The sequence below is a fragment of the Atractosteus spatula genome (assembly GCF_055471065.1).
Source record: "Atractosteus spatula isolate fAtrSpa1 chromosome 10 unlocalized genomic scaffold, fAtrSpa1.hap1 SUPER_10_unloc_17, whole genome shotgun sequence".
In the NCBI taxonomy this organism is placed as follows: Eukaryota; Metazoa; Chordata; class Actinopteri; order Semionotiformes; family Lepisosteidae; genus Atractosteus; species Atractosteus spatula.
In genome coordinates this window covers 156,070-177,208 of record NW_028296620.1, presented here as the reverse complement: position 1 = coordinate 177,208, position 21,139 = coordinate 156,070, and the positions used below count along the sequence as shown (strand labels likewise).

At 41.3% G+C, this 21,139-nt stretch overlaps 1 protein-coding gene across 1 annotated transcript; it reads left to right on the top strand.

Annotated features, from left to right (window-relative positions):
- Positions 1-6,055: 6,055 nt before the first annotated feature.
- Positions 6,056-20,035, top strand: LOC148812745 (scavenger receptor cysteine-rich type 1 protein M130-like). The gene is made up of 12 exons (XM_088908488.1): positions 6,056-6,113; positions 11,438-11,510; positions 11,661-11,752; positions 14,642-14,899; positions 15,267-15,584; positions 16,355-16,393; positions 17,085-17,140; positions 17,204-17,399; positions 18,193-18,495; positions 18,935-19,037; positions 19,546-19,584; positions 19,915-20,035. Exons 1-12 carry the CDS (start codon positions 6,056-6,058, stop codon positions 20,033-20,035), a joined length of 1,656 nt encoding a protein of 551 aa, XP_088764614.1.
- The last annotated feature ends 1,104 nt before the right edge of the window (positions 20,036-21,139 follow it).

The window sequence follows — 21,139 nt, the reverse complement described above, 5'->3', positions numbered from 1 at the left end:
TTACTTTGTCAACAAAGTGAGTGAAGAAACTGAGATAAGGAGAGCAGAGTCAGAAAAGTGAGTACAGAATGACTGGTCTAGCAAAGACTACCTGGAGAACCTGAACTTCACTCCAGACTCAACAGCATTTAGAATTATTATATCAATCCATCCATTTTTTAACTGCTTCAGCCAGTACAGGGTTATGGGAGAGCCGGAGCCAATCCCAGCAAGCAACAGGTGCAAGACCTGCCCAGGCACACACCCTGGACACCCAGTCCATCACAGGGGACACACACACTCACGGCAGGGCCAGTTTTCCCAGAATCCAGTTCACCTACCAGCATGTCTTTGGTACCCCAGGAGTTGAACCTCTGGCCCAGTGTTGCGTGCCAGCAGTGCTCACCAAGGCCATTACCGTCTCCACAGCCTCGTCAGAAGAGATCCTCCGTAACGTATTTGAGAACGAGTGCTCTCGAATTGAGTCCTACTTCCAATGGCCAAGCGACTCAGCTGCAGTCCCATCCAAACTGGCGACAGCTGGCTTCTTCTACACAGGTGAAGAACGGTAACTCACAAATCTAAAAGCAACAGCACTGTCATCTGGCATCTGTGCTCACCCGATGTCAAGCTTTTTATACATATCAGTTTAGTAGCAATTTTGTTATTTTTTAATAGAAACACTGGTGTGCTTATCCCATATATGATGTGGTGTTGCCGGGGGAAAACAGGTGTAAAAGAGATGTAACTCACACCACACTGATCTTCTTTGTTCTTCGTCCGTAAGTCTCTCCAAATCCGTTCCGCAATCCGTTGCCAGTATCCTGAAACGATCCAAATTCCCAAGTCCGTATGTCCACACTACTCCGCGCCGTATCCAAGCCGTAATCCTTAATCCTAGTCAAAAACCGTATTCAATAGTCTGTTTTTCTTAAATTCCTTCCAGCACACTCCTAAATCTCTCCTTCTTTTCGAAACGCTTTTTCGAAAGTTCATCGCTTCTGGGGGATTTATATCCTGTTTCCTGATGTAGTTCAGCTGTGTCTCCTTGTTTCGCTGCATAGGCTTTTCCCAATAGCAGGTTAGCTGGTTATCCTGGGTGGCCATCTTGCCCAGGTCTATATCGAGTATTTTCAGTGTTTCGTTCCGGAAATACCGGTTATAAATGACCCTTCCCCGGGTCCTCTTACAACGATCACAACTGATTTTTCTAAAGTCTGCTGTTCTTGTCGTGTTTTTATCAGTGTTTTTGTTGTGGAATTAGTGGACAAATTTAATTTCGGTGTGGCTGGTAATTTTAAATCAGTCAATCAGTCTTTTGTTTTCTCTGGAGCCCTTTGTAAAAATGTCACAGAGTGCCTTACAGATTGCTATAGCAGGTAAACGGCACCTGACCATGTGGCCAGGAAAGAGGAGAAAACAAGCCCTCCCCCGTGGGTGACAAGAAACCTCTGGAGGTCCCAGGCCCCAGTGGCGACATCACCCACCCCTCCTTCCACTAATGTTTTTTTTTATACATTGATTATCTTGAATCTGGAAAACCTGTGAGGTCCAGGGCTGGTTTCCTGGGTCTGCCAACGTGGGTGCAGTATGCTCAATGTTGTGTTCTTGCGCTGGGATCCAGGCAGTGGGAACATTAAATGGTGAAAGAGCGCATTGCAATAATGGGCGGGTTTGTGAATTGTGACAAAGGACACTTTTTAATGTTTTCACAAGTACTGCACATGCGAGTCATCTCCAATATCATCTAAATCCAACCATTAAGTTTGTTTTTACAGCAGTGAAACAATAAAAAATAAACTTCTGATAGCACAGGGTTATCTCTTAGATTGTTTCAGGACGTTCTACAATTTAGTGGTCCTGTAGCTAAAGACAGTGCCCCCAGCAGTTATTTTGTAATTTCTTGGGTCCACTATGTAACCGCTGTGCTCTGCTTGGTCTGTTTTTAGCAGATCACTTAAATAAAGGGGCGGTAGACCCTTAAGTGTTTTGTGAAGCAGAAGAAATGCTTTAAAGTCTGTATTGTTTTTTTTTTAATTCAAGTTGAGAGACACGTTTCAACATTTTGAACAGGGTGAAGTCAGGATATAGTGCAGTCTTCTGTACCAGACAGCAGCAGGTTACAACAGTCTGGTCTTTGTAGAAAAAAGTCAATATTGTTAAGATCTTTCTGATGTGTAGATGTAACTTGAAAATGTATCTAGGTGACGAGGAAACTGTTCAGTGTTTTCAGTGTGGTGGGAGGATTTCACATTGGCCTGGAGGAGCTGATCCATTACAGGAGCAGCAGAAGATCTTCTCACAGTAAGTTATTCTTCCACAGAACAGATTTTTTAAGTTGCTAAGAGTCACTGAGTTTGCTCAAATCAACCTGTTGGACACCTGCAATAAAACTTCTAACTGCAGTTATTAATGTCCTGCAGCACTGAATAGCATGAGCTATTTTCTACAAGTTTTCACTTTTAGAGATGCATATTTTCATTGCGCAAATCAGTCTGTGAGCTTGAGAATGGAAGCACCTAGACGTATAGAATTTTAGATCTTTTTGCATATATGTGCAATGGTATTGAATTTCCTCAGGAAGGATTTTTAAAGTATCTTTATAAGGTGTCAAGATATATCATTAATCTTATGTTATTAATACACAAATAAACGTCTGCTTTCAGATGCCAATATGTTATTAACATCAGTCAAAATCCTCAACAAAGTGAGACTGCAGTTAGCCTCAAAAAGGTAAGGGTTTGGATAGATTTTAAAACTTCCACCTTTCCATCTTGATTATTCAGCTCTGATCCTTGGAGTGCTATCTGTTTCAAGATTGCTCAGAATCAGCTGGAGCACTAAAAAGACCTGAGAGTTACTGAGATCAAAGACCTAGAGAGGAAAAAGGAGGGAGGATTAACAGATGACTTCTGACAATTCAAAAATGGAATTGTTTCCAACTGCTTGTTTTCAATTCCTCACCCTCTTAATGATCTTAATGACTGAAGCCTTAATTTAAATAACGTGTTGATTCATTGGAGTATTTTTAGAAGTTTTATTTTTCTACCCCAAAGTTTGGAATTTGAGATTACTTATGAGTAAGTGTTAAAAGCGACCAGACATGTTGTCATTTCAAATTAATCCTATTGCTGAGCCAGTAAAGGATTCAAGTGTGTAACTGAAACAAAATCCAATTCCAACCATCAGAACAGTGATTGGAGAGTGATTAGAGAACCTGTCTTGATTTAAAAACTTAAAACCTCAATCAGAAAACTTTCTTCCAACTCATTGCAAAATTCTATGAAGAACAGGAACACAAAGATGTATGCAAAATCCAGCTAAATAATAATGATAAATGATGAAAAAGCTAGAATCACTATCAGGAAAACAGGGCATCAGGAAATTTGGGGGATTTTCCAAGACATTATTTTAGAGGCATCAGGCATGAAGACCAAATACTGTAAATCACTAATCTTAGAGAAAACATCAGCTATCACTCAGGAAGTGAAAGTGCATGAACAATTGGAGGTATCAAGTGATATCATGAAAGGAAGACATGAAAAGAAATATTGGCACAAAAGTTTCCCAGATATCATCAGTGATTTCAGGGCTTTATTTTACATTAGCATTTTAGAAAAAAATCTAGGAAGCTAGTTGTCTTTCAGTGTGTACTGGTGTTGTAAGATGACCAGAGGAAGGGTCATCCAGGACAGGTATTTCAGGAACGATCTGCTCACTATACTTGACTTACACCTGACCAAGATGGCCGCTAAGAGAAGTCAGCTGACCCGCAGATGGAAAGAGCCCAGTTCACAGAGTGGAGATCCAGGAGCTTTGCTCTGTCTCTAAGAGGCTGTGAGGAAGGAGAAAAGGGGAAGATGTGACCTGAGTCCAGGCTGTTCTGTCTGATACTATTCATGTAGCAGCACTGATTGTCTGAATATACTCTGGTCCTGGATTGTCAGGATGGAGATGAGCTTCTGTCTGTTCAGGAAGGAGGAGTTTGGGTAAAGTACTGAGGGACTCAGAGCTCTGTGTGTGTCTGAGCTGTGAATCTGACTGAGAGGAGATAAAGATTTTTTTTTCTGCCTCTGAGAAGTCTTTTCCTTTGCCAAGCAATGTTTCATCCCCTTCAGATACTCTGCACAGACTGTCAGAGGGAGAGGAGAGGAGAGAGAGAGATGGACAGATAAGAGCACACACAGCGAGAGAGACTGGATGGGGGAGAGAGGAGAAAGAGCAGGAAGACAGTGCAGGTGTTCAACCACATTGTGACCACAGGAGACAGGAGGCTTTTCTCAGCTGCTGAGGAGCTCAGTGCTCATGGCCACTCAGGCTCAGAGGCTCTGGCAGCAGTCAGGTCTGAGAGCTTCTCCTCATACTGACACTAGAGCTCTGAGAGTCAGCCTCCATTCTGACAGGAACAGCCCCTCCTGTTCAGCCCTGAGAGACACACTGAGAGAGCTGTGTGGGGAGAAGACCTGTCACCCTGTAGAGCTCTGAACACTGGACTCTCCTGTGTCTCCCTGTGCAGCACTGGAGCTCTGAACACTGGGCTCTCCTGTGTCTACCTGTGCAGCACTGGAGCTCTGAATACTGGGCTCCCTGTGTGTCTCTCTGTACAGCTCAGCTCTCAGCTGCCTCATCACACTGACACCCACAGCCTCACAGTACAGCCTGGCTTCCTGTGCTGGAGGAGCTCGGAGGAGCACAAACCACAGACTCACTGCAGAGCCTGACCTGTAGCTCCAGTGAAGCTCTGCTTCAAAGCACCGTTGTATTAACAAGGACTAAACTTGTTTTTCATAATTTTGTTGCTTTTTCAAATTTGAAACTGACTCCTGCTCTGCGGCTCCTGCTGCTGCAGCTATTATGGTGAAGCTGTAACACAGAACTCTGCTATATTGAACAGGAGGATTTAAATACAGCATAACTACTAATACTACTCCTGCTACCACAATTGCTGCTGCCGCTGATACTACTAATATTTTACTGATGCTCCTACTGCTGCTACTACTACCTATAAGAAAGGTGGAGGAGGTGAGCTGTGTCCTCACTCTCTTCAGCTTGGTGGTGTATCAGTGTATCAGTATCAGTTCAGCTCCACTGTGCTGTTAGAGAGTCTCAGTCATGCAGTCGGCTCCGCACAGAGAGACACTGGGGCCACAGCTGGAGGGGCTGGAACATCTGTGTGGACTGGAGCTGCGCAGGGACAGACTCAGGGTCTGAGGGACTCAACTGGAAGAGCTGCTGTCCAACAGGCTCAGTACATAGGGGGCAATTACTGCTGAGCTTTTCTTTCTTTTTCATTTAAACTATTGATCTCTGATCACAGTCACAGGACAGCCAGTTCTCATTCAGTCCGCCTTGTCTCCGTATTCCTGTGCTGACCTGAATGACCTTACTGCCACCTTGAGCACAGGCTCTCCTCACACTGCCCTTGACCAGGACCAGAAGACATTACTGTCTGGAGACACAACAACTCTGTGACTCACTGCAGGACACCAGTCATTGGACACTGCCTGACACTGACAGCAAGGCACACAGGACCATATTCAGGACACCAGTCACTGGACACTGCCTTACACAGACAGAAAGACAGGACCACATTCTAGACACTTCCTGATACAGACAGCAAGAATTACAGGACCATATATACATAATTGATTATCTTAATACTGATTTAAAAATATAATACTTGTCTACAATTTTTTTTTAGTTTAATATCTGATCTCTTCCTGCCCCTGCAGCACCTGTAGCCCTGCTGTCTGTATCTGTATCTGTGTTTCCTCAAGTGAGACACAGAGCTGCTCCTGTCTCTCCTCCCGTCCGCACTGCTGGGAATGTCTTCAGGAGAGGAAACAGTGATGTGGCTCTGATATATTTGGAGAAGACTGAAAGGGCCCTGTCTGATTGGCTGTCCTGCCTGTGTGAGAGGTTCCTGCTGTCAGTCTGAAAAGGCAGTGCTGTGTGTGATTGGCGGGGCGGGGGGCTGTGTTGTTACTGGGGGTCCGGGGTGCGGAGCAGCAGCTCAGTTGCCCTGTTGGCTCAGGAGTGAAGACAGGGGTCTCAGCTGCGCTCTGTCCTGATGACAATGGAGAGCTGCCTGTCCATCTTCTCTCTCGCTGTCCTGGTGCTGCACAGCTCAGCCAGTAAGTGACCAGTCTTCTCCTGTCCAGACAGACAGACAACAACTGGAATTAAATTAAGTAAAGTTTTGATGTAAATGGAGCAATAAGTGGGTTGAACAATTTTTAAATGTTAATTTTACATTCAGCTTTGTGGGTATTCATAAAAAATATTATAACTGTATTTTATCTTGGTCTGTAAGTAAGGAAATATAATTAGGTGTGTCTAAATATAATTAGTTGCTTTTAATTTTTATTGGATTTTATTAAAATATTCTTAAGATTTCTAAACATTATATAATAATAATGTTTTAGATGGATAGAGCAGAGGCTGGCCATTATCACCCTCTATTGATAATTTGTGAAAACATGAAGTGTATTAAATCTTTAAAAAGTTATTTAACTTACTCGTTACTGTAATAATAAACTTTATATATAAGTGATAATTTGAGTGATATGCTGTGACGTGAAAAAGTCTTCATTTACTCGAAAACAAAAAAAGTGTGAGCAATAAAAAATGTTTCTAGAATAATATCATATTATACAGGATGATTCAGAAATACCCTGGGTTGTTTATTGTTTTATTGTGATCAATTCTGACTCCTCAGTATTGTATTATTACAGACTGGTGCATTAATAGAGATACACGTCTTTTTAAATAGTGAATTATTATTGAGACTGATATTAAATTATTACAGACTGATGTATTAATAGATATACAGTAAATGTGTCGTCACCACCTAAAGTGTTTATGCTAGAGAATTAAGACTGGAGTTTTAATGCTGTCGTTATACTGTATCTTTGGCGTACTCAAATAGTCCAGGTTTCTATCGTTAGGCTGTGTGATATTCAGTTGCTGTGAAAACAAGTAAAAAATGATAGGAAGTCATGAGTGTGAATTCTTCATTTTAAAGGCATACAATTACATTTTGAAAATGTAAAGCATTTTTAGTCATAGGACAATTAGCTCTTGTATTTTTATACTGTGAAAATAAAATTGATATATGTATTACTTGGTTCATAAAGCCCAGGTTTGCTTGTTTTCACATTGAAAAGCACAGGCTGATAAACGTTACATTCATTATTGGTTTATAAGCTATAAAATGAAAAATATTTACAAAATTATAGAAATTCTTAGTATTGTAGGTGTATTATTATTAACTGGGGTCTCATCAGAAACTGAGGTGTAACATTAATAATTTAACAGCTACAAGACATTGTGGCATTACTGGAGGAATTAAAAAATGGTAGTTGTGTTTTGTGTTTATACAGAATTTGTCTATTATTTAACAGCTGAATAATTTAATTTGTGTTTTTAGGTTAGTTATCCAATGACAGGTTTTTTTTTTGTAAATTGTGAAGTTTTAATAAGAATGCTTTATTGTTTTTGACTACATTAGAAATCTGAAATTATTATCAAATGCAATTATATAAGTATGAGTAATACAAATTAAATATTTCATTACATGTTATCATACAAATGCAATATTTAAAAATTAATTCGTAATCACAGGACTCAAGTTTAGATTTTTGAGCAGTTGCTCAGGACAACATCACAATAAATGTATCTGTGTCTATTTGTTAAACCTGTCTAGTATTTTTGAAAAATGTTGTTCTTTAATATGATTTAATCAGATAAGCATGTGTTAAGTTTAGATGTTGGAAGTTAAAGGCTAGAAAATGGGAATATACGCCTCACATACATTTCAGCACAACATGTGAAGCACAGGTCAGCCTCTGACCACTGTAGTGACCACAGGTCCCACTAACACAGTAACACTGGTCCAAGGACTTGGAAGCCACAGAGTAAGTACAGTCATTGTCCAGTATGGTGACAACAGCATCCTGGAACCACTACAGTCATTACAGCCACTGCCCACCGTAGTGAACACAACATGCAGAAGTGCTTTTCTGTTTAATTTAAAACTCAGCTTTATGGGTATTCCTTAAAATTATAATTGATTTTATTCTGGTGCTATAAATAAGGAAACATAATAAACAATTTGCAGTATTAACAAGAACTTCACCTCTACAATTAATCATAATTAATTGTGATTAATTGTATCATCAATTTCCCTACGGGATTAATAAAGTATTATCCATCTATCTATAATATTAATTCAGTTTATATGTTTTTTAAACTATTTTCTATTAATGCTGTATTAATAGTTTTATATGCAGTTATACACTATTACACACAACACAGACTAAGGAAAATGTTTTTTAAGTACTAACATATAATTATTATAACTATTAATATTGTAGATATTTAGCAACCTTATCAAAACTGTTGTACAACTTGACAATCCCTTATCTATTACCATAATAATAAAATACCAAATTTTGTTTGTAATTTGGGTCAAGTGCAAGGACTTGTGGAAATTTTCCCATTTGCAAACAAAAAGGAATACAAATGTTTTAACAATAATACAATGTCTTCAAAATATTTACCAGGGGTTGTTTATTTAATTGTGCTCAATTCTGCCCTCTCTAAGGGGTATAACAGACTAGTGTATTAACAGAGATCAGAGTGTTTTTAAACAGTGTTGTATTGGTCTGACTGATATTTTATTTTGCACACTGATGAATTAATATGTTTTATTAAAGTAATTAATTGATGTGTTATTAAACACTGGAGTATTTTTAGACTAATATTTTAACTGAGATGTGTTATTAAATACTAGAGTATTATTGAGACTCCAGTATTATTACTATTGACACATTTTATATTTACTGTATTATTAAAGTAACATTAATAATAATAACATTATAACATTATGGAAGTGTTATTAAAAAATAGAGTATTTTGAGAGAAGGTGACAATTTTAGTGCAAAGAACTATTACAGACAGGTGATCAGAGATAAAAGTATATTTAAGGCCCGTCTCCGATTAAAAAAATAATATTAGTAACTCGGGCCCTATTGCAGGTGAATGTGCTAATACAAATAGGAGTACTGAAGGTAAATGTATTAAAATATTTTTGATCCATGGTTATTTTTGAGAATGATTACAGTAGTTTTAGATACTATGGTAATTATATTACAGAAGGATCTAACATTATAACATGATTGAGGACAAGACATATAGTTGTGTTTATTTGTTATAACAGTCAAGTTCAGGTAGTAAGTATTTTTATTGCAGTGTGTTGTAGTTTGATGACCTGAATCCATACTGGGTGCTTTTAGACAACAGTGTCCAGTTTCAGTAACAACACAGCAGTCCTGAGGCAAATCTTAGTTTTTTCAACTTTAAACAAAAGTCTGGGATCTGTTCAGACTGAAGTTTTATTTGAGAAATGTGTCTGTTATGTTGAAAGAAATGTGTATTTGACCTGGAAGTCCTTCATTTTAAAGTGATAAAGGTTTAATTCTTGTTCCATGTTTATTCTGCATTTGACTGATATTTCACAGCTAAATGAATTGGTGTTCGTAAGTCTTAGATAACTAATGATAGGGATCATTTTTCTTACATCATGGAATTTTAAAAAAGAATGATTAATAAAAATAACCTGTGCACTGTGCTTTTAGAATATATTATTAAATGCAACTATAATTCAATCTGTGAATTATGGATTAAGATCTTGAGAGGTAAAAGCTAGAACACATTGTTCACATATATATCATGTTATCATAGTAAAAATCATATATGAATAAAAAGTAGTATTACAATGAATTGTAGTATATGATAGAAAAAAATATTTCACACTCCAAACTGAAGGTGATTGAATATTTAATCAAAAAGAACAAATCTAGTTACTGTAAATGTGCCCTGGACAGTAAGTATAAACACTTCACGTACAGACTGGGCTGGGACTGACTCGCGTCAACAGCAACATTCCCTCGAGCGCTCACCCTGATATTCAGACTGGGTCAGGACGTCTTTCAATCAAACCTTCAGTCTTTCAATCAGGCTCCCAGTCACGCTAATCACCTCTCTAATTGAAACTGTTCAGAACACCGAATCTCCATCATAGAGCTAAACCTTTTGAACCTGGCGATCACATTCCTCTCATAGTCAATTTTTACTCTGATATTTTCATATCTCACTGCTCCTGCTCTTCGATCCTGAAATATTTTCTCTGTTTTAATTTTTTCCCTTTTCTGCTCCGACTCGCCAGCCTCTCTTTTCTTTATTTCAGCTGGGAGACAGGCGTCCCTCTTTATTTTTTCTTTCTGCTCACCTATTTCATTCAGCCCAGCAGCCTGCATTCGATCTGTTACTCCCTGATCATTCAAACTCTGAAAGAGCTCAAAGTCCCGCGCCTGGGTTTCAATTATATCTCCTGCTGCAGATTTTCCAACTTTCTGCAGCATTACACTTCACATATTTCCACACAAGTTGTGAAGCATCCATCTATTAAGAAAAGATTTTATTGATTCTGTTTTGGATTGTATAACTTATTTTCAAAGTAGAATGTTGAAAAGACTTATTAGTGTTTAAATCTCTTACTTGATACAGACATGCGGTCAGTATCCACTGTTAAGTACATGCAGGGCCTGAGACACAGATACACCAGATTTCAGTGATTCAGTCTTCTGGCACCACAGCCACTGTCCATTGTACTGACCACAGCCCCCAGAAACACAGGAACACAGTCATTACAGCTACTGACCACTATACTGACAACAGCTTCCAGAAACACAGGAACACCGTCATTACAGCCACTGTCCACTGTACTGACCACAGCGTCCAGAAACACAGGAACACAGTCATTACAGCTGCTGTCCACTGTACTGACCACAGCTTCTAGAAACTCAGGAACACCATCATTACAACCACTGTCCACTGTACTGACCACAGCTTCCAAAAACTGAGGACCATAGTCATTACAGCCACTGACCACTATACTGACCACGGCTCCAGAAACACAGGAACACACTCATTACACCCACTGTCCACTATACTGACCACGGCTTCTAGAAACACAGGAGCACAGTCATTACAACTACTTTCCACTCTAATGACTACAGCTCCCAGAAACACCGGAGCACAATCATTACAGCCACTGTCCACTGTACTGACCACAGCCCCCAGAAACCCAGGAACACAGTCATTACAGCCACTGACCACTGTGCTGACCACAGCAGAACAGCCCTCTGCAGTCACACAGTGATATGGACAGAGAGATATATAACAGGATCCGGACACAGGTGTGTGGAGGGAGAAGTGAGATGGGTGCTGGTGGACTTCCTGTCACTCCACTGTCTCTTCTTCCCCATGGGAGGGACTAGCCATCCAATCAAACAGGTAAAACAAAATAAAAATTTCAGGTGTGCTTCTAAAATGTCTTAGTATAAAAATATCCTGTAGACATCTTGATAAGTTTTGTTTCTCTCTCTCTCTGCAGGCAGTGGTAATGTGAGACTGGTGAATGGAGCCAGTCCCTGTGAGGGCACAGTGGAGATATATCATGGTGGAGAGTGGGGAACAGTACTTCACTATGGCTGGGATCTGAATGATGCTACAGTGGTGTGCAGACAGCTGGGCTGTGGATCTGCTGTTTCAGCACCAGGAGGAGCTCACTTTGGACCAGGGTCTGGATCAGTCCTGCTGGGTTATATCTCCTGCAGGGGGTCAGAGTCTGCGCTGAGGGACTGTGGAAACACTGAATGGAAACAGTATGGCTACCCTCATACCTATGATGCTGGAGTGAGGTGTTCAGGTAGGAGACAGACTCTTTCCAGTCTCCATCACTGAGGACAATTAAAACTTCTCCACTGATCTAGAGTCCATCATCATGATCCATCTGTCCATCCTCCCATTCCCACTGCTCCTGTCCTGCTGAGAGCTGAGACAACACTCCTCACTGTCATTGTGTGCCTTTTCTCCTTCTGGATTGTATTTCCTCCAGTGTGTAGAAAACATATTGAAAACTGTCTGAAACCCCCAATCCCACCTGTATGCTTTCTGTTAGGTTTTACTATGGACAAATAATGAGGCCAAAGGAAAGTCTGTAAATGTACAGTATGTGACCGTTAGATCTGTCGTGAACAAATGTATTCTTGGTCTTGATTTTGAAAACTCCAGTTGGTCCTTCTTGAAATTCACCAGCATCATTTTTACTCACAGTTCTGCTGAGTCTCTCTCACTTCTCCCTTTTCTCTATTTAAATTCAGATTCAAAGAGCTGTATTGATCAAAGATTTACAGCATTGACATTGAACATCAGTTGCTCTTCTCTGACATATTTCCAAACATTAGAACAACGATCGCATTCTGTGAGATTGAGTGAAACAAATTAGTTACAACAATATCTAAAAACTATAGAATAAAAGCAATATGACTGATATGTATTCTCAAAAGACCTATTACAAAGGAAAGGAGATTTCTCAGCTTCCTGGTTCATTTGGTAGTCAGTATTGATCCAAGGATCTCATCTACTGTTTCTTCAAGAAAGCTGGGATATCTGGGTAACTTGTTCCATATTCCCACAATCCTTTAGCAAAGGGGCCCTCAGTTCTCAGTGTACATATGTAACCTTTTTTAAATATATATGAATACTGTCATGGAAATATAACTATCAAGGAAGCCACAAGAGAGAGTTCTCACCTGAGTAAGGTCTTTATTTCAATATTGCAATATTGGGAGCCCTGCTGCCACTTCGCAAAGTGCAACCAGAGACTCAATTTGTTACAAGCAGTACAGGGTTTTTATAAGACGTTGCACTGTAAAAAAGTTCAGCACTTGGTCCCTTCTAAAACTTCCCCTTTCTCTAAGAGAAAACAGATTACATCATAGAGCGAGAGAAGAAAAACTAGATTTGTTATTCAAAGCTTATCAGTTACTTTCAGCTAATTCTAATGACCCAGACAGCATATATTGTTTTGGTACATTGTCTTCTAAACTAACCTAAACAGTGTACTTTGTTGACAAACTGTTTTCTAAAATTCTGCACGTACTGTAGCACAGCAGTTACATCCTTGAAATATATTATCTAAAAGCACCAATATATTTTTTTCAAAGCTCTCTACATTTTTAAGAATCAATTTACTTATTAGATTTCCACTTCAATACATTCACATTCTTAGAAAATAACTAAACAATCTGATATAAAATTCTGTTTCTGTAGGGAAAAATGTCCCTCTCCCTCTGTTCCATGTCTTCCAGGGGAGCTTGTGTTGAGCTTTCAGAAAATAAAAACACTTTGTAAATCAGTGTCAAACAGCTCTTTGGATAAACACAAATACAGCCTTCATTTCCAAAGTAGTGTTTCGTTATTTACAGAACAATAAAAACAACCCAAGAAGATAACCAAAAATGTAGAAGCTAAACTTTTGAATGAGAATCTTCACCTGAAGTAATACAACAGGCAGTTAAGCCGCTCACCAGCTCTGTTGCTCTTTAAAATCTCTCTTAAAAGTGATCAGTCCGTTCGTCTGCTCCCATCTCCACTGGGTGAACTGCTTCCTGCTTTTAAATCTCACCTTACAGGTGACTGAGGATGGCTGATCATTCTCCATGGATTTGACAGGAATCACAAACTTGTCCTGTCTCCACATGCTCACCCCTTTACAAATCACAAAAGAATATATAGGCACTTTACCTGACTGGTCAGGTACTGTGATCTCTGTTACTGTTTTGATATTCCAGCTCATCGAGGGGTCAGACTGGTCAAGGACAGTGATCTCTGTTACTTTGTTCTGATATTCCAGCTCATCTAGGGGTCAGACTGGTCAGGGACAGTGATCTCTGTTATTGTTTTGATATTCCAGCTCATTGAGGAGTCAGACTGGTCAGGGACTGTGATCTCTGTTATTGTTTTGATATTCCAGCTCATGGAGGGGTCAGACTGGTCAAGGACAGTGATCTCTGTTACTTTGTTCTGATATTCCAGCTCATTGAGGAGTCAGACTGTTTAGGGACTGTGATCTGTTATTGTTCTGATATTCAAGCTCATCGAGGGGTCAGACTGGTTAGGGACAGTGATCTCTGTTATTGTTCTGATATTTCAGCTCATCGAGAGGTCAGACTGGTTAGGGACAGTGATCTCTGTTATTGTTTTGATATTCCAGCTCATTGAGGAGTCAGACTGGTCAGGGACTGTGATCTCTGTTATTGTTCTGATATTCCAGCTCATCGAGGGGTCAGACTGGTCAGGGACTGTGATCTCTGTTATTGTTCTGATATTCCAGCTCGTTGAGGGGTCAGACTGGTCAGGGACAGTGATCTCTGTTATTGTTTTGATATTCTAGCTCGTTGAAGAGTCAGACTGGTCAGGGACTGTGATCTCTGTTATTGTTCTGATATTCCAGCTCATTGAGGAGTCAGACTGGTCAGGGACTGTGGTCTCTGTTATTGTTCTGATATTCCAGCTCATCGAGGGGTCAGACTGGTTAGGGACAGTGATCTCTGTTATTGTTTTGATATTCTAGCTCATCGAGGGGTCAGACTGGTTAGGGACAGTGATCTCTGTTATTGTTTTGATATTCCAGCTCATTGAGGAGTCAGACTGGTCAGGGACTGTGATCTCTGTTATTGTTCTGATATTCCAGCTCATCAAGGGGTCAGACTGGTCAGGGACAGTGATCTCTGTTATTGTTCTGATATTTCAGCTCACCGAGGGGTCAGACTGGTTGGAGGCGGTGATCTGTGCTCTGGGAGACTGGAAGTGCAGCACGGAGAGACCTGGGGCTCAGTGTGTGACTCTGACTTCGACTGGCAGGACACAGAAGTTGTCTGTCGAGAGCTGTACTGTGGGGTTCCCTCACAGGTGCTGAAGGGGGCTCATTTCGGGAAGGGGGAGGGAGAGGTCTGGACAGAGGAGCTCCAGAGCTGCACCCATGAGAACGATGTGGGACTGGAGTGTTTTGGTAAGAGGAGAATAATCCATTTCATTTTGTTTTGAATGGAGCTCAAAACTGAAGCTTAGAAGAGAAACAGATGAGTGTTGCTATAGCTCTGTTTCAATGCTGGGGATTGGTGTTTAACACTGAAAATTCAATATGCTGATCTTCTGATCAACAGTAACTTAATTATACCTTAAATTACCACCCTTGCTGATGAATAAAGTATTTCAGATTGAATTGGATTGAACAGTAGCACGTTAGTGAGGTACTTGTAGGACAGTAATTTAAAGCTCAGGATTGTAAGTAAAATGGAAGGTGTGATTGAGGGTTATTGCTGTTGTTGTTGTGTTGTGAAGCTGTGTCTCTGCTCTCTCCCCTGTCCTATCTGCAGGATACACAGAGTTCAGGCTGGTGAATGGCTCAGACTCCTGCTCTGGCCGAGCGGAGTTACAGTGGCTCTTCAGGGACTGGGGAACAGTGTGTGATCTCTACTGGGACCTGAGAGACGATACTGTTCTCTGTCAGCAGCTGGGCTGTGGGGAGGCTGTAGCAGCGCCAGGACAGGCCTGGTTTGGACAGGGCAGCGGACCAGTATGGGCTGATGTGTTTGAGTGCCGGGGCAATGAGAGCCGTCTCTCACACTGTGCTGTGTCTTCATGGGGGAGAGCAGGGTGCTCTCATGGACAGGACGCAGTAGTCATCTGCTCTGGTGAGAATTGGGTGTTTAAAACACAGTAACACCCCCTCTACTTAAACACAGCAGCACACTATTACAGTAGTGTGTACATCTAATAATAATAATAATTGCTTACACTCATATAGCGTTTTTCTGGACACTCCACTCACCACCACCAATGTGCAGCCCACCTTTTTTCAGCATTTATTTCAGATCATTACACAAATACAGTGAGGACTAAAAATCAGTTTTATATTTATATTCAGATCACTAATGGTTATAAAATGATCTAAAATACAGTATCCAGTAACTAACAACTGTCTCATTTAATTAGTTCTTTATCCCAACAACTAATTCACCAAGAGGCTGAAGAAAAAGCAAGAGTCAGATAGTGAAGATTTATAAATTGTGTTTCTTAGCCCCACACATAGCTGACACTCCGCTGGTGAAACATCACTCCTGTGGACAGAAATGAGAAAAAATATATTCCTTAAATGATGTTATATAATTAATATAATAATTATATTAAATATAATAATTAGAGCCCAATTAAACAGGAGGCTGAAGAAAAAGAGTCAGAAAATCAAGGTTTACAGATGTTACAGCTTATCCCCTCACACAGCTGAAATTCCATCTCTTTTACAGCCTCAAAAATCAACAGAATTTCACCTGGAGCAGGTAAGGAGAGAATGAGGACTGTCTTTATCACATTAGTGCTGTTTTAATTGTAGTTTTATTACTGGTATTAAATTGCTCATCTGACACACAGCTCACACTCTGATTTCTCTCTGTGTGTTTGACAGGTTTCCCGTCTTCAACAGTTCCTTCCTCACTAACACCAGGTATGAACTGGCTCTTGTTCTGTATCTACAGGGCTCTCAGTGTGTTGACATCTCTGTTGCTCAGTTCTATCCTAGACTAAGCTGCAAGGCAGCAGGTGTGTGTGTGCAGTTTGCTCTGTGTCTCACACACACAGTCTGGGTCTTTGGGATCTACAGCAAAACATGTGAAGCTATTGTCTCTGTGCCCAACAGTGGATCACAACAGTAACACATGTGGTATAGTGCTGATGATCAGCACGGAGTCTGTTACAAGTATTGGATATATTAAATTAATCAAAAATCAAGAAACACTGTACTTGTACTGTATCTGTTCAGGTGGGTAGCTCCGTCAGCATGCGTAGGCTGCAAAGGAACAAGTAAAAGGTTTATTTCATGCTGAAAAAAAAGAAGAAAGAAAACACAACGTTTCGGCCATGGAGCCTTACCTTACCAGGTAAGGTACCTGGTATCTTACCAGGTAACATACCTTGTCTTACCAGACACCTTACCTTACCAGACACCTGAAGAAGGCTCCACTTGTTCCTTTGTACTGTATCTGCTGTGCTTGTGCTTGTACTGTATCTGCTGTCCCCAGTGGCAAGAGGTGATGTTCAACTTCTAACAGTAGACCGTCTCTACCTAGAGGTCATCATTGTGATATCTTAGTACTGCACTGACTTCTGACCTCTGACCTCTAATTCTCTGCTCCTAGGCCAGCTGTCCATCAGGCTGGTTGGAGCAGGAGGCGACTGTGCAGGGAGGCTGGAGGTTTATCACAGTGGCTCCTGGGGGACAGTCTGCGATGACTCCTGGGACCTGGCAGACTCTCAGGTGGTGTGCAGGCAGCTCCAGTGTGGGGCGGCCCTCAGTGCCCCAGTGCCAGCCTCCTTGAGCCACGGGACTGGACCCATCTGGCTGGACGAGGTGGGCTGTCTGGGGAATGAGTTGTCCCTGGGGGAGTGTCCCTCAGCATGGTGGGGACAGCACGACTGTGGACACAAGGAGGACGTGAGAATCCTGTGTTCAGGTAGGGGAGCTAACTACAATTATTCTACAGTTACAAGGATCCAGATTCTTTAATCCCACATTGTTAGAACCATATGACTTTCACCTGGAGTGTCTTGATTGTTTTAACAAGCTGGATTCAGGATTTTAAAACGAACATCTGTATTTCAGACACATTTGTCACCACTCATTCACACTGTTTTGCAGTAAACAGATAAAGAAATTCTGGCACTGAAGCTGCCAGCTTCAGAAACTCCCCTCCAGCAGCAACTTGAATATGTTGTGTGGACAACTCATAGTCTCTGTCCTCTATGATGTCTAGGACTCAATCTGTAAACTCTCCCCATCAATTTGACCTGTTGTCCTTCATCCTCAAATGTTTCATCTTGATTTGATCCAGGAGTCTTTTACTCTTGGTGTTGAATGTCAAGCCAATCTGCAAGTTCTCCTTTTACAGTGCTGCCTCAGTCACCCTGACTTGTGTTGCTGCTGAATGGCCAAGGTGATCGGAATGATGCTGCTGATTTGCAACATTTAATTAAGCTTACAGTCACTTAATTGTTCAGCATCATTTCTCATCTCAGATAGGGCTCCATGTGTGCTGTTCAGGTGCTGAAATCAACATGAATACATACTCCTGGCACCTTTATGTCAGCTGTGTGATTGTAAAGCTGTCATTGCATGAATCCTGAAATTACTGGAAGTACACAGCAACTGGGACTGTTTACTGGTCACATTGTTTGCCTGTTGTTTCTTACCAGTTCAGAATGAAACTCAGGATTTGTTTCCTTTGACTTTCCCTGATGTCTTGGCAGATCACACTCTACTGAGACTGTCTGCAGGCTGTTCAGGACAAGCAGAGGTTTACTATAACGGCACCTGGGGCAGTGTGTGTCAGAATGGCATGACTGACTCCACAGCTGCAGTGATCTGTAAACAGCTGGGCCGTGGAGACAAGGGCACCGTCAGAGAGACAAACTCCAGGCTGAGCCCGGATCCCAAATGGCTGGACTTTGTCTCCTGTCGCAAACACGACTCCACCCTGTGGCGGTGTCCCTCCCCCGCCTGGGGTCAGAATGATTGTGAAGACCGGGAAGTGGCTGAGATCACCTGCTCAGGTACAGAGTGAAGAGTGATGCTCTCTTCCTCTTGAGCAGCTCTACAGTGATTGTCTCGTCATGAGCTTTCAACAGAATTCTTAGCAATGTATATCCAAACAAGTATAAAAATAAAGGAAATACTATTGTTGTTCTTCACTATTTTCTGTGAGTTTGATTTTGTATATGATCATTAAGCTTTGAAGGTCCTAGAAAAGAAGCTGACAGAAGCACTCCAGCCCCTCAGGAAGAGCAGCCTCAGCGGTACTGCCCAGGTGAGTTCAGTGTGTAAAACAATCAGAGAACTGCAGCCCTGAACTGAGGAACAGTAACCATACAGCTCTCTTCTAGAGCCACTCAATACCTCACTGATCTCTACTACAGTCACTCAGTAACTTCTCTGCTCTCTTCTAGAGTCACAGAGCTGAGGATGCTCAGTAACCTCACTGTTCTCTTTCAGTCCCGCTGGCTCTGCGCCTGGTTGGAGGCACTAACTGCTCTGGCCGGGTGGAGCTGCAGTATGAGGGCTCCTGGGGGACAATCTGTGACGACTCCTGGGACCTGCAGGATGCCCAGGTGGTCTGCAGACAGCTGGGCTGTGGGGATGCAGTGAGTGCAGCAATAGAGGCCTCATTCGGACCAGGGAGTGGCGCCATCTGGCTGGACGAGGTGAGCTTCACCTGTGGGACTGCTGTCACTCTGGACTGAATCAGAGTGACTGTCGGCACAAGGAGGATGCAGGGGTTACCTGTACAGGTGAGGGGAGTCTTAGCACTGTAGGTGAACAAGGTAGCAGATTGATGGAGAAGATACACTGAAGTTACACATATTCTATAACTGTTTAATATCTAATTGAACCAGCTAGGATCATCAGTCATAAAACTAGGATGTTGTGTAGCTCTGTGTGTGTGAACAACACTACTCTTCAATTCAGAACCTGACTTCTTTCATCTCTGCAATCTTACGTTTTACCTCAAGAAATAAATATATTTTTTTATCAGCTCCACTGTAGATTCAACTTGCTGTAAAACCAAAGGCAAAATCTTGACAGTTCTCGTATCTCTTTCACAGGTCTTTCAGAGACAACAGCCAGTCCAACAACAGCTACAGGTGAACAGAAATCCTTCTTGTCATTGATAACTCCCGTCTTTCTGTCTCTTCAAATTCCCAGTGTAGCTGTAATGTCTCCTTTCCTCTCTCAGTGTGAATATCAGTGTCTTTTCAGATTCTCAGTGTAGCTGTAGTGTCTTCTCTCATCTCTCAGTGATTTTCTGACAGTGTTGATGTAGCATCCTTTACAATTCTTTGTTGAGATGGGTTAACCCTGAGGACCTAACACCTCCTGATGGGAAACTCAGGGACTTTAATGTGTTAAAGCCTGTATGAGCCCAACAGCACAACTTGTCATCCCTGTTCATCTCCTGCCTCCTTCTCCCTCAGGCAGCACCAGGACACCACTAACAGGGCCAGCACCACGAAGAGCAGAGCCCCCAGCAGCAGGAGGGCCAGGGGTGAGACGGACAGACCTCCCAGCGGCTGTGTCTGGGTGAACACACAGTAATGCAGTGAAGTTGAATACTCATCCAATCTTTGGGGATTCAGATCTCCTGCAGGCACAAAGAAATAGTTGCAGGCTTGTTGCTGTCCAATCCGCGCTCTCTGGCTCCGTGCCAGGCTGTGCTGTGCAGCTTGCGACGGTGCGCTGCTGATGCTCACTGACCCGCTAGTTAGTTTTGGCTGAAACTAGCAAGAGTTTGTGCACAGGAGAAAAGATGACTGTGGGTCCCAGCAGGTCAGGAAGAGGACCGCGGATTGGACAGCAACAAGCCTGCAACTGCTTCTTTGTGCCCAGAGATTGGATGAGTATTCAACTTACTGCATTACTGCTTGAGAATTCAATTGTTATCCCAACCAGTTGATATCAATTTAATTCCTAAGAGTTATGTACTTGTTTTGAGTATCTAGTGTAGAAGTTGTGACCAAGTTCATTTACGAAATGGTCTAAATGAATGATATACTGAACGTATGTCCTCTTGATATAGGTAACTCTTCGTAACTGAATGAATATATATCTTTTGTATTCTGATAACCCTCACGATAAGATCTGTTAGGTTTATATGCATATTTTATGTATTAATGAATGTATCCTTTTGTTTTAGTACCCGTGTGTGTGCGTTGTTTGAGTTATATCGCATGGTTGGATTCTAAAGCCATCAAAAGAATCAATTTTGTGATTTACTGCTACAATTAATAATTGTCCCAGTAAATGCCCAAACCCCTACAGAACTGGTGCCTCGTGAGAGCACACTACATTTCTTTTGTTTGTTTTTATAGTTGTTAGAGCACTACAGGGATTTACCTAGGTTCCTGGAAGACTTCTCGTTTTGTGGTAGTTTTCGGGTTACAATTTTTTTTCTATTGATAGGACCCTACGCTATACTGTGGGACTAGTTTACTTTAGTTCTTACATTCTACCTGAAATTACCTCAAAAACTAAAACTCTTTTTTTCTATATTTATCTACAGTTGCTTTCCAGACACCACAACTATTCACGGTGAATCTTATGAATGCACGCCTTTATGAATAATAGTATTATTTATTATTGACTTTAATGAATATCTTTATTCGTAGCTGTATTACAGGTAATGCATGTACAGCCTGAGAA

Bases quoted from the DNA above. Each gene is read 5' to 3' on its own strand.
- LOC148812745 (XM_088908488.1), top strand. From the start codon at position 6,056: ATGGAGAGCTGCCTGTCCATCTTCTCTCTCGCTGTCCTGGTGCTGCAC. The intron at 6,114-11,437 runs GTAAGTGACCAG...CTCTCTCTGCAG, and splicing joins GGTGCTGCACAGCTCAGCCA to GCAGTGGTAATGTGAGACTG. The intron at 11,511-11,660 runs GTGGGGAACAGT...TATCTCCTGCAG, and splicing joins GAGATATATCATGGTGGAGA to GGGGTCAGAGTCTGCGCTGA.